This window comes from Lepidochelys kempii, chromosome 1 (assembly GCF_965140265.1).
Source record: "Lepidochelys kempii isolate rLepKem1 chromosome 1, rLepKem1.hap2, whole genome shotgun sequence".
In the NCBI taxonomy this organism is placed as follows: domain Eukaryota; kingdom Metazoa; phylum Chordata; order Testudines; family Cheloniidae; genus Lepidochelys; species Lepidochelys kempii.
In genome coordinates, this window is record NC_133256.1 from 15,005,110 (window position 1) to 15,018,810 (window position 13,701).

The 13,701-nt window shown below is 48.5% G+C and overlaps 1 protein-coding gene across 1 annotated transcript in view; it reads right to left on the reverse strand.

Moving 5' to 3' along the window:
• Window positions 1-760: 760 nt before the first annotated feature.
• Window positions 761-13,701, reverse strand: part of GDPD4 (glycerophosphodiester phosphodiesterase domain containing 4) — a 54,415-nt gene continuing 41,474 nt past the window's right edge. The window contains exons 13-17 of the mRNA XM_073316638.1: window positions 12,081-12,238; window positions 9,097-9,244; window positions 6,915-6,997; window positions 4,129-4,211; window positions 761-1,342 (exon numbers count right to left, since the gene is read on the reverse strand). Of these exons, the coding sequence (XP_073172739.1) occupies window positions 1,311-1,342; window positions 4,129-4,211; window positions 6,915-6,997; window positions 9,097-9,244; window positions 12,081-12,238 (504 nt within the window). The 3' untranslated portion in view covers window positions 761-1,310. The remainder of the gene's footprint in view (window positions 1,343-4,128; window positions 4,212-6,914; window positions 6,998-9,096; window positions 9,245-12,080; window positions 12,239-13,701) is intronic.

Here is a 13,701-nt window from a genome sequence, read left to right on the forward strand (position 1 = left end):
TGATCATAGTATTTCAATAGTCTATTTTTTTTCAAATGCACCATAAAGCCTGTGTGTTTGTCCAGGAGCAAAGAAAAGTCTCCTCACAGGGACGAAGTCCAGCCCCTCTGGTGCAACACGGGCAGCTCGTGGGGGGACTGAGCCTCAGTGAAGGAAGGAAAGCAAGCAAGCGCCAGCTACTGTGTGTACAATGCCGTCAACGGAACAGACGGTTCGTGTGCAGCAGTTACTGTGCCTTGCAGGCCAGCCTCCCAATGTAAGCTGCCTAGGGGATTGACACACCCGGTTCTCTTTGTTACGTGTAACGGGGTGTCCGGCTGCGGGCTGTAGGTTTGCACTCTGTGCTGCTCCCTTTCCCCGGGCTGAGTCCTGGGGAGTGTGCGCGCAGCCAAGTGGCAGCTGAGCCTTTCCATAGCCACTGCTGGGACCCCGCCCTCCTGGCTCCCAGCTCTGCAGCAGAGAAGGCCTAGTGGAGCCATGTTCTGTGGCTGGGCTGAGCCAGAGCCTCATGAGATCACCGGCAAGAGGCCCATTGGCTCCAGTGGACTTTGGGTCAGGCCCATTATTCCACCATCACCCCCTGATGGCACACAGGAGGCCAGGGGGTGTCTGGCTCCCCTCATCCCTCATGCTGTGGTACCCTTGTATCCAGGCCTCCCTCACTGCTGAGAAGGGGGGCAAGACATGCTCTTTTCGACACACTGGGCCCCCCACCCTCCCTTCCCGGTGAACTCACTGAGCCGGACAGACTCTCTCTCCGCAGGTGGGTTTTATTTCCTCCATACAAAAATACTTAAACCAATAGCAGCTTTAAATCCACTTATTAAAAGGCGTGTTTCCAGGTGACTCTCCCAGTGTTAAAGGCCAGCGATCGCACAGAGACAGACTCAGTTCTGCTGGGAGGGTCCTGCCTTGTATCTGTCAACAGCCGGCCGCTACAGCTGCTCGCCCATCCAGCCACCATCCCAAGCAGGCCCTGGGGCCTCCCACTGGGGAGAGGCATACGGAAAGAGTCTTAGGGATTTCTGAAGGGAAGGGCACTTCATAGCCATCAAACTGAGTTCCAGAGGCTCGCTGCCCTCTGCGTGGGATCAAAGGCCCTTCAGGCTCATCCAAACTCCACCGCCATTGTCATGTACAAGCAGTGCTCTGACCAACAGGCCTCCGGCTAACGGCACAGCAGCACCTGGCTTCTCCAGCTTGATCCCAAGTTAGTGTCTGTATGGTGCCATAGCTCCTCCCCAGCCTGGGACGGGCTGTTCTCCAGATGCCAGGTGGGACCTCAGCACCACACCGCTGGCCTTGCTCTCTCAGGCCACGACAGTTGGCAGATCATTGAGCTCTGGAAAGAGGAGACTTGTTGAACCACAGAAACTGCCCACGGACATGTGTGGGTGGCATCCCAGGTCAATCAGCAGTGGGCATTGAAAACAACTCAACGTTTTCTTCTGAGTGTCCCAGGGGATTATTTTAGTCACGTCGTGTACCCAGGTTTTCAAGCCCTCGCCATTTTGTTTTCATTTGAGGGCTCAAAAGACAAATGAGGCTGCAAAAGCCCCTGCTAGTTTGAGGTGTCAGAGGTTTGCTGGTTTGGCAGAGACCTTACAATTCTCAATTTCTCCCATCCCAAGCTCCTGGCAGTCTGGGGCATTCAGCTGTGAATGTTTCACCGAGCTGTAATGTTAGCGCAGCTCTCAGTTAACTTCAGGCTTTCACTGATGTAACACCATCAAAATCACAGGACTTACAGTGCAGTAAAATCGGTGTAAATGAGCGTTGAATCAGGTGCTTTTTGGTGTATACATTTAGATGCACCTCTAACTAGTAGAGTACAGTATGTGCAGTGTGGATGAGCTAACCAAAACTTTTCCCATTTCCTGACTCCTAGGCATTGAAAGTCATGGCCTTAATGTTGTATTATCAGTGTGTGCTTTATACAGAATACCTAAGTCCAACATGACTGTACCTCCTGAGCTCTGTTCTCGTTGAACCACCAACCCAGTTACACTGTAAATCTGTGTCCCAGGCAAAATTATGGAGCAGACTAAAGAGGTTGCAAAATATTAGGGTACTCTATAGCGCTCATGGACAATGTAAGAGGCTGTGTTTTGAGAACATAAGAGCGGCCATATTGGGTCAGATCAAAGGTCTACCTAGCCCAGTGGCCTGTCTTCCGACAGTGGCCAATGCCAGCTGCCCCACAGGGAATGAACGGAACAGGTAATCATCAAGTGATCCATTCCCTGTCGCTCATTCCCAGCTTCTGGCAAACAGAGACTAGGGACACCATCTCTGTCCATCCTGGCTGATAGCCATTGATGGACCTATCTTCCATGAACTTATCTAGTTCTTTTTTGAACCCTGTTATAGGCTTGGCTTTCACAACATCCTCTGGCAAAGAGTTCCACAGGTTGACTGTGCGTTGTGTGAAGAAATACTTCCTTTTGTTTGTTTTAAACCTGCTGCCTATTAATTTCATTTGGTGACCCCTAGTTCTTGTGTTATGAGAAGGAGTAAATAACACTTCCTTCTCTACTTTCTCACACCAGTCATGATTTTACAGACCTCTATCATGTCCCCCCTTAGTCATCGTCTCTTTTCCAAGCTGAAAAGTCCCAGTCCTGTTAATTGCTCCTCATATGGAAGCTGTTCCATACCCCTAATCATTGTTGTTTCCCTTTTCTGAACCCTTTCCAATTCCAATATATCGTTTTTGAGATGGAGTGACCACATCTGCACGCAGTATCCCTTTCTTAATGATTCCCAACATTCTGTTCACTTTTCTTTTTACTGCCGCTGCACATTGAGTGGAAGTTTTCAGAGAACTACCCACAATGACTCCAGGATCCCTTTCTTGAGTGGTGACAGCTAATTTAAACCCCATCATTTTATCTGTATAGTTGGAATTATGTTTTCCAATGTGAATTACTTTGCATTTATCAACACTGAATTTCATCTGCCATTGTGTTGCCCAGTCACCCAGTTGTGAGATCCTTTTGTAGCTCTTCGCAGCCTGCCTGGGACTTAAATATCTTGTGTAGTTTTGTATCATCTGCAAATTTTGCCACCTCACTGTTTACCCCTTTTTCCAGATCATTTATGAATACGTTGAATAGGACTGGGCCCCGTACAGACCCCTGGGGAATACCACTATTTACCTCTCTCCATTCTGAAAACTGACAATTTATACCTACTTTTTGTTTCCTATCTTTTAACCAGTTATCAGTCCATGGGAGGACCTTCCCTCTTATCCCATGACAGCTTACTTTGCTTAAGAGCCTTTGGTGAGGGACCTTGTCAAAGCCTTTCTGAAAAATCTAAGTACACTATATCCACTGGATCCCCCTCGTCCACATGTTTGTTGACCCCCTCAAAGAATTCTAGTAGATTGGTGAGGCATGATTTCCCTTTACAAAAACCATTTTGGCTCTTCTCCAACAAATTATATTAATCTATATGTCTGATAATATTGTTCTTTACTATAGTTTCAACCAATTTGCCTGGTACTGAAGTCAGGCTTACTGGCCTGTAATTGCCAGGATCACCTCTGAGGCCCTTTTTAAAAATTGGTGTCACATTAGCTATCCTCCAGTCACTTCGTACAGAAGCTGATTTAAATGACAGGTTACAGACTACAGTTAGTAGTCCTGCAATTTCACATTTGAGTTCCTTCATACCTCTTGGGTGAATGCCATGTGGTCCTGGTGACTTATTTCTATTTGAGCCGTTGCCATAGACCGTTGTAGTGCTTTGTAACCATGGGCATGGCCAGTGTTAAGGTGTAAGTGAACGAAGAGCGTAAGGGCTTGTCTAGAGAATAGTTATACCCCCAGCTTGCTGGGCACTAAATCCACAGCGCACTAGCCTGCTGTTCACTGCCCCATTCACAACGGTCCCTAGTGTGCTTTGATCTACTCTGCTTTGAAACGGGAGGAGGTCAATGGGAGTGTTTAGCGAGTGGCAGCAGAGTACATGTGGACAGTCAGCATGCAGCAGGCTAGGGTGCTGTAGATTTACACCCCAGCTGGCCAGGCACTAATCTTTCATCTAGACAAGCCCCAAGCCAGGTTCCATGCTGGACTCGGTACAGAGTGCTGGAGCCACAACCCCCACGAGCGTGGGACTCACCTGTTCGGAATTTGTTGTATGTACCATTCTCGAGCACTACGCCGCTGTCATCTGAACAACAGGAGAAGCCCTTCTCTCGCCACCTGGAAAGAGTTCAAGCAGCAGTGAAGCAATGAGCTTGAACACTAGGTCAGGCAGCTGGTGCACTGAGCCCACTGCGGCTCATGCTCCCCGGTATTGTCTCAGGATTTCCTTGTGTGCCACCCCTGCGTCGCTGATGTGCCCAGCTGTTGGTTCTTGGATTTGTTCTGCATTTGTACAGCACCTAGCACAACAGGGGCCCAATCTATGATTGAGTCCACGGGGTGCTAACACGATACAAATAAGGTCACATTTTTCAAAAGCGCCTAGGTGACTTAGAAGCCTAAGTCCAAGACTGTCCCGGGCTGTTAAACGCCAACTGAATGTTAGCAGGGCTTTGAGGGTCCCTCCAGCTGCCAGCTGCAGAGATCTATTCATTACTGCTGTCAGCTGAACACCTGGAAGTGTTTGAGGTGTCCCAGGAAATGAGCAAAAGCACAGCCCCTGCCCTGCAGAGCTTACAATCGACATTCAGGCAATGTGACAAGCTGAGCTGGACAGCAGACAAGAAAGGGGGAAGGAGGAGGAAGAGCTGGAGGCTGGGATGGGGGATGGAGGTGAGACAGGAGCAATTCACTCACCAACGTGATAGGGACGCATGGTCCCAGTGAAGGGGCCAAGCAGTTTGGCATTGGCATGAAAAGGAAGAGCTGGGTTAAGAAATGTGAAGGGGAAAGCCAGGCTACTGGGTGAAAAGGACGAGACACTGCTAATTAAAGGCCTGTTTGGATTGGACAGGTCAGCTAGTTCACTCCCCTGCATGGCAACCAGGCAGAATTAGGCTATGTCTACACTACAAAGTTGAGTTGAGCTCTGGCGATGTACAGCCACTGCTGTAATTAAGCCGCTGTTGCATGGCCACACGATGCTCCTTGTGTCAGGGGAGCACAGCCACAGTAGCAGCTCTTGCATCGACACGGAGCAGTGCACCATGGGTAGCTATCCCACTATGCAAATGGCCACACGGTGCTTTGGGAAGGGTTTGCAATGCCTCATAGGGGCAAGTTCAGCATCCCACGATGCAGGTTTCTCAATCCCATCATTCCTTGGGCATCCTTGTAGGTTTCCAGCCACATTTCAACTGCTCTGGTAACCTGTGAGCCAGCCATCTCTGTCAGAAAGCATGGATCCCGCACTGCTCTTCAGTATTGTGCTGTGCGTTATGAACACAGAACTCTAAGAGGAGAGGGACAGGGGGACAGGGGAGCTATTCTTCTGAGGGAGATCTTGAAGGAGCATTTTAACATGGAGCCAAAGTAATACGTGTAGCCATAGCGTGCTGAGACTGGCATTGTTTGTTTGCACCGTGCTATGAACCTTGCAATGCACATGCACCTATTACTATTGTCCGTGATGGAGAATAATAAAAATAAATTCTGTTTCCATAAGTAGATTTTTATTCCACACCCCGGCAAACATACCCCTATGTAATGCTGAGGGAAACTTCATACATGCAGGGGAAAGTATCTTTAAAGGGGAAGGAATAGGGACGTCACAAGCACATTGAGGCTCTCACAGCTGGGTGTGTGCGTGGCTGTCGTGTTTAATCTCCCACAAGGGTGGAGTGCCTTTGGTGCTGCTGCAGCCCTAGAAAACACATGGAATGGGGGCCGGGGGCAGGGAGTGTAGGGCGGTCCAGGAATTTACTAAAGTAAAGATGCCTTGAAAACTAGGTTTTGTTTTAACACAAAAACCTTCCTCAGGAGAAGTAAATCTCTTTTCTTGAATGAATAATCTACAGTAGGTGTACAAAAATTGTATCAATTTCCCATCCTCCATCAGTAATTTAACCCTGCACAGTTTACATCTCTATGAAAAAGTGAATGCCAGTGGTATCTGTTTTCACTTGTCCAGAGAAAGTTTTAATTCGGTTTCTTTTCATCCTTCCTTAAAATCGTACTGTCTTTTCCCACAGCCTGAGGCTAAGCTCCCAGATCCCCACCCTGACTGCTCTCCCCACCAGCCTCACACCCATATAATACCACCCTGATCCCAGCCCCATCCTTGTAAAAGCTGCACATCTGTGGATCCGCACCAGAGCAACTATTTGCTTCCCTTGCATTGCTATGCCAGCCGCAGCTCTTTGATTTTTACGCGTCCTTATCATAGTCCTGCTCCTCCATGCCCCAAGCAAATTCCCGAGGCTGGAGTGGAGCTGGGCCTGCACAACCTCCTCTCCCCAGAGACCCAGGAGATCCACCACCTCCCAGGTACTCCAGGCAGGAGCGCCTTTGCTGCATGGAGCCGGCTTGCTCAGCGGGGCAGCTGCTGTTTGAGTTGTCCACCGGCGCAAACAGGAAGAGCAATTTCAAAACTTCCTGGGGCTTTAACAGGGGAGGGGTGTTCACCTGTGTACCTGGCTGCAGGACAGAGGAGTTCAAAACAGGGACCAGAGTGGTCATGGTTGGCATTGTGGGATCCCTCCTGGAGGCCGACGTCTACACTGACACGGCGTTGCTCAACTACGTCACCCTAAGCATAACGCCTCTCGTCAAGATAGTTTTATGATGTTGGCGTAGCAGGCGAGTTAAAGCGATGGGAGGAGCATGGCAGCGTGTACACCACATAGTTAGGTCGATGTAAGCTGCCTTGTGTCAACTTAACTTTGTAGTGTAGACAGGCCGTTCGTATCATCGCTTTTGAACCATCCCTAAGAGGTTTGCGGCCCCCAACATCCCCAGAGATTTTAGCAGCAGGATATTTACCAATGCAGAGCAAATATGAGTGAGATGAGCAGGGCTGCGACTGCATCTGTGAGAAGCCACATTATTCTGTACTCCTTTGGAGTCTGGAAGAGAACAACAGAGAACATGTCCAGCAGCAAGAGTTTAGTCTAAATAATACTTGCAAACATCTGATTTTTGTATGCAATTTGGATGAGTAGCCTGACTGACCCTTGCGTGACACCTTCCTGCTGATGTTTAAATAGAGTGTGTTGACATTTGAAAGGAGCAGCCACCTCGCTTGGTGTTACCTCCTGCTGGATGGCCTAGTGCTCACCACCGTACTCAGAGATGGGGCCTGCCATGTGCCTGGCAGCAGAGAGGAGCCTGGACTCAATTGGAATGACTAGTATGGGGATCCTTTAGTGAGGCGACTGGACACAGACAGAGCCTGTACCAGCACCAAGACGAAACACAACCTGCGATGTCACCATTCAGCCCGTGCCTAAATCCTGGCCTGCTGACTACTCAATAGACAAGAGGTCCCCAAACTGTGGGGTGTGCCCCCTAGGGGGGCACAGAGGAACATTGGGGAGGGTGGCAGGGCCCAGGCCACCCCCTCAGCCACAGCCCAGGCTCCCAGCCCCACGCTTTGCCCCGTCCCCAGCCTCACTGCAGCTCCACACCCGGCCGTGGGCCCGGCTGCAGCTCCACTCCCAGCCCCAGCCTCGGCCTCTGGCTGCAGCTCCATTCCCGGCCTCACTCCCAGCCCCAACCCCCAGCTGCGGTCCCAGCCTAGGCCCCCTTACCTCTGTCCGCATTCCCACCGCCCCTCACAAGCCGTGGCCCCACTATCCGCCCGGCACAGACAGGTAAGGGGGGGGGGCACAACCCTGAAAAGTTTGGGGAACACTGCAACAGGCCCACCCCAAATCACTGGATATGAATCCCAGGAAGCTCCAGATGAGAACTTTGTCCATATCCCTACAACCAAATCCCTAAATCTAAGGCCTCTGACCATTGGGAAAGTCCCAATTTGGGTCTAAACTTTGCAGATTTGGCCTATCTGGGATTATATCCAGTTTGTGAGCGTGAAAGCAGCCCTGTGGCTATCTGTGAAACAGGAATCTTCAGGGTGGGCAGATTATGGATGGGACCAACAGTACAGGAGACCCTCTTCGCCCCGTGGGGCATTCGGAGGGATCTAAGGTGAGATCCATGGGCCTGTCAGACCAGCTTCTTGGAGTGGCTGGAGGAAAACCCAAGCTTCTCCCACCCAAGCAAGGTGATTCTAGTGCTCCTTTTCCTTGGGCCTCTGCCTCCAGATCATGCATGAGCAAGAAGCTAGGGTGCTGCAAGAGGTGACCCTCTGCCTAGACCACCAGCGTGGTCAGGGGGCTTCTAGACCAGGGGTCAGCAGCCTTTCAGAAGGGCCGAGTCTTCATATAGTCACTCTAATTTAAGGTTTCACGTGCCAGTCATACATTTTAACATTTTTAGAAGGTCTCTCTCTAGAAATCTTTAATATACAACTAAACTATTGTTGTATGTAAAGTAAATAAGGTTTTTACAATGTTTAAGAAGCTTCATTTAAAATTAAATTAAAACACAGAGCCCACCCCCACCCCGACCGGTGGCCAGGACCCGGGCAGTGTGAGTGCCACTGAAAATCAGCTTGCCTGCTACCTTTGGCATGCGTGCCATAGGTTGCCCACCCCTGTTCTAGACAGAAAACCTCCCTCAGTAGGCAGGATGATGTCTCCTCAGGTAGGTGCAAGCCCCAGCTCACCAGGGGCTCTCTAAAATTGGTTTCTTTTCTCTCTTCTCAAGGCCTGAGTCTCTCAGCACTAGCAGGCCTCGACTCAGCTGTGTTTTTCAGCCACGCCGGGGATTCCTCGCCCCTTCCCTCAGGGACTACTGGTGTAGGGGGGCCTATGCACTGCCACCATGGCACCCCAAGGGGCAGAGGTGTTCCAAGTTCAGAGGAGAACAAGGCTGGTGCAAACCTGGACTCCTGCTGAGGCCCACACGGGCCATTTAAACAGGGATGCCACTTAGGACATTGCCCTAGCTTGTGTCTGGTCGAGGGGGTCTCCCCTCCACCTCTGCCCCACTGCAGGGATGAAGTTGTCCCACAAAAGGCACAGCTGACCATGACCATTAGCCCCAAGACAGTCTTTTGGGTCCCTCGCTCCCAGAGAGCAGAGCTGGTTTTTCCCCTTACCATGAGGAAGAGAGGTCGGTTGATGTCCTTCAGGGAGTGTACGGCATTGGTGGTCACAGAGTGCACTCCGACGCACCAGGCCAGGGAGAAGAGCCAGGGCTCACTGATCACATAGAGGTTGGTGGTAATGTTGGCCTGAGCGTATTTCCTTTAAAATACAAAGACGCATTTGCCTCAACCAAAAAGCAACTTTAAGGGCAAATGGCCTCCCTTTGGGCCGTCTCAGTGGAGTGCTGGGAGTCCTTTGAGGAGGATTGCCTTGGGAGTTCGAGAGCATCGGAGTGGATGGGGCCAAGATTGGCCAACCAGCTGATTATATGAAAAGACCGGTGTCAGTTATGATTGGCCAAACTGGAACATTTGATCCTCTGGGGACAGTCACATTTGAAGAATGATGTAAAAACAGGATTCTTTCAGTCATACTTTTGTATTAAGGTTCAGTTTATAAAGAGTTAATGATTAGATGTTTTAATCAATAGTTAATGAATTGTGATAAAGTCTAACAGGTCACTTATAAGATCAGTTTACACCCATCTGTAACGCATTCTACTGAGGGGCTTATAAGCATCTATAACACCTGGTTCTCATGTTTGCAACATGCTTATAACAGCTATTCATCATTTACTAACCCTTTATAAATCATTCCTAAATGGAACCTTAACAAACCGTTCTTTCTAGATTGTTAAAGCAAATGGTGCTTGTTCTAAATAGATATTGTCGGTGTCAATATTTGTTGTACAATTTAACTCAATACAGTGGAACACTAAACTGTTGGTAACTCTGCTTGAAATTTTGGAACAAGCATTGTTAGAAAAGTTTGAAGCACCGTCCAACTCAAAGCAATAAACTGCTGCTTTTTTGACAACTGAAGTGCTCTTGCAGTTTGGGGAAAGCAGAAATTCCAGCCACAGAGAAAAAGCAGAAGAGCAGAGCTGAGTTTTTCACGAGACAGAACCATTCTAGAAAATACTGAGTGAAATGTGAGCCCTTCCATTTGAGATTTTACATTTTCAAAGTACTGTAAACTTTTAGAAGTGGTAGTCCAGTACTGGAGGGTTATGTCTCCTATAAACCATCCACTAGGGGGCAGTGGTCACTTGCCAATTCATTATTCAGCCATGCCAACGATATTATATATAAGTATCTATATTACATATATATATACACATATAAATAAAAATAAATATATATAAGAATCACGGGATGACCTTCAAATATTTGCAGCTGAGTTGCAGACAAGACGTGGAAAATCACAGAAAAGTAATAATGGACCTTTATTAACAGCGGTAATTTGGAAAAGCCAGAGTAGATCTATTTGTTTAAGAAAAAAATTGCTGGAATAATATAAACACTCAAGTATTAGGTTATGCCCTGCTAATTTTTTGATAACCAGACCTTTTGCTGCAAATAAATTACAGTCATTAAAAAAAAAGCGGCTGGTACAATAAAAAATTCAGAAGACGAAACGTCTTAAAACTACTCCTGTAGAAATCGAGTCCGGTCACTTTAGCCTTTTACATTTTGCAGGCATTGAATGTTGGAGCAGTACTAACTGCATACTCAAAAGGCATGCAAAATTGTGGACTATGCAAAGTAAGCTAATTAAAATCAAAATTGTGGTGGAAGCCAAATGTTGCAGGATCCACAATTTCGTGAATGAAGTAGGCCATATATATTAGTTTCTCCTGTTCTATAATAAGGCACCCCTTTACATGTTATCTGCATGGTGAATCTAATTACTGTTAGAACAACTGCAGCACGGTTTCTGAAGTACAGAGGAAAAGTCCAATAGATTTGGGATCTGAAAATGAAGGTAAAACTATTAGGTGCCAAAGCTGTGATTCAACAAGACACTTTAGTATAATCAGGAGGGAGCTTTGCTCTGCACATAAATAAAATCGAAGGACGCCAGCAGTTGAATTGCTAATGCTGAGTGTCAATTTTCATAACATTCAGCACTCTCTGATTCTGGGGATGATCCACCACCTATTGCAATCAATGGAAAAATCAGGGAGTCATGACTCCTGGCTTCTCCTTCCATTACTACCACTGATTCACTGGGATCTCAGCAAAAATTCACCAACTATGACATCAACTTCAGTGACGGTTGGACTTACATGCACCAGATGATGATCACATACATACAAATGCTCATGGTCTGCACATATAAGAGATTTGGGGAGGCTAATCCTCCCCAAAATCAAAGAGGCTGGCAAATGTCAGATGTGAGTCACCTCTTTTCGGAGGTGTGCCGGCCTGCCACCTTTGCGTCCTGGGAGCAGGAGTGTAGGAAGCTCCCTAGAAGCGGGGAGGCAGCTGGCACCCGGATCCATGGCCCTGCCCCCCTTACTCCACCCCTCCCCCACGAGACCCTGCCTGTGCTCCACCCCTCCCCCTGTGGCCCTACCCACGCTCTGCCCCCACTCCACCCCGAGCCCCCACCCTTGCTCCACCTCTTCCCGCCCCCGCTCTGCTTCTTCCCCCAAGGCCCCACCCGCCACTTGCGCCTCTCCACCCCCTCCCCCATGTCACTCGCCCTTAAGGCAAGAAAAACATGGGAGGGCATAACCCTCCATTTTTAAAAGTGACAGGGGTGGGGCCGCGGGGCAAGAGGCGGGGCCTTGGAGGGAACAGGCTGGGTGGGGCAGGGCCTCAGGGTGGAGTGCAGGTGTGGCAATGGGGGCAGGGGAGTCGATCGGGGGGCTGGACCACGGTCCAGGCGCTGGTGGGCCCCCACTTCTAGGGAGTTTCCAGTGCTTCTGGGAGTAGCCTACGCAGATGCTCATCAGTCGGGATTGAGCTTGAGACTTTTATGGAGCTTCTCCTGTAGTTAGGAGTAAGTACCAGGCTGTTGTAGTCACTCGGGCCAGACACTACAGGGAGACATAACCACATGTTCTAAACTGGCATATTACTTGTGCAGGTTTTTTTGCAATTCCACTGAAGTGTCTTGCCTCCTATGTGAGGCTTATACAGCTACCTACCGGATATCTTCACTGGACATTGCAGAATAGACTAGATTGAGCTTCACAACATTGTCTCTCAATAGCTCATCAACTGGGGCCTTACTGGCCATGGTGTGCTGAAACCCGGGAGCTACAGACTGAACAAAGGACCTCATAGTGTTGTCCAGCCACAGGACCTGTGAGTAACAACAGCAGCTAGTGAATTAACAGGGATATTCCTGAACAGTCCCTTGTCTTCTACATAGTCCCATAATACAAGGAAAGAGGGGTTCACTCCGTGACATGCCAGGTACATTGAAATGCAGGTAGGATCTGATTTTGCAGTGGGTAAATATAAAATGAAAACACATGCTCAAATACTACAAAAAGGAAAGGAGGACTTGTGGCACCTTAGAGACTAACAAATTTATTTGAGCATAAGCTTTCGTGAGCTACAGCTGATGAAGTGAGCTGTAGCTCACAAAAGCTTATGCTCAAATAAATTTTTTAGTCTCTAAGATGCCACAAGTCCTCCTTTTCTTTTTGTGGATACAGACTAACATGGCTGCTACTCTGAAACCTGTCAAATACTACAGTGATATGACTTAGACTGTTCTGTGAAGGAGCCTGTGGAACTCCTTGCTACAGGAGGCCAGGGAGTCAGATACTGTATCTGGATTTTTAAAAGCACGGGATAATTTTACACACCAATATTTGTATTTATACCAGCTAAAATAAGGGAAATCAAACGCAATACCTCAGAGGATGATCACCACAGGTGTCAGGAAGTAACTGAATCCCCCTGCTGCAAGTAAAGCACTGCACATCTGGCCAGGAGCATTACTGGGATTTTAACCTCCCCCAGGAGCCTCAGACATTGATCATTAACAGACATTACATTTGTCATAATACTTAGTACTTCTGTAGCACCCTCCATCCAAAGCTCTCTATGCACTTTAGCTCCCACACAGCCTGCTCAGGTGGGTCACTATGGAATTTAGCCCCCATACAGCCTGATGAGATGAGCAACTATTGAAATATGTCTTTGGCTCCTTGGAAGCTTGCACTTCCATACCTAACTGCAGATGGCAGAAGCAGGGATAGAACCTGGATCCTCCTACCCCCAAAAACCAGTCCCTTATCACATGAGGTCATGGAGAATCTCCATTAGCACTATAGAGCCTATGACACACAGGCAGTTCTAACCCCAAACAGTAGCTAGCTGTGGTAAACAGCTAGCTAATTCATTATGGCATTTGTATCCCAAATTGACAGGGAGGGGTGGCACAGGGCCCTGTGTACACAAACTTTGTAGCCATAAGTCTCAACAGGTGATGGCAACAGGGCTTGTGACCATATCATTAAAGTGCTTAGCACAAAGGCCCCCACCTACGCTAAAGCTTCCCCCAGCGGAGCTGCACCCAGGGTGAATTACAGATCGGCATCGCTCCCTTGAAGCTCATAGAGCTACACCCATTGTGATCTGCACCGGTTGGGAACTTGGCCCAACTGCTGAGATTGCTTTGGGAGGGGCAGAGAGGCGCGATCTAAATCCCAGGGTTGCCCTTTCTGATTGTGTTACATGAACATGGTTCCTGGAGTCCTGAGACTGACTGGGGGTTCCTAGGCGCAAAGGTAACATGAATAATCCAGAAAAGAC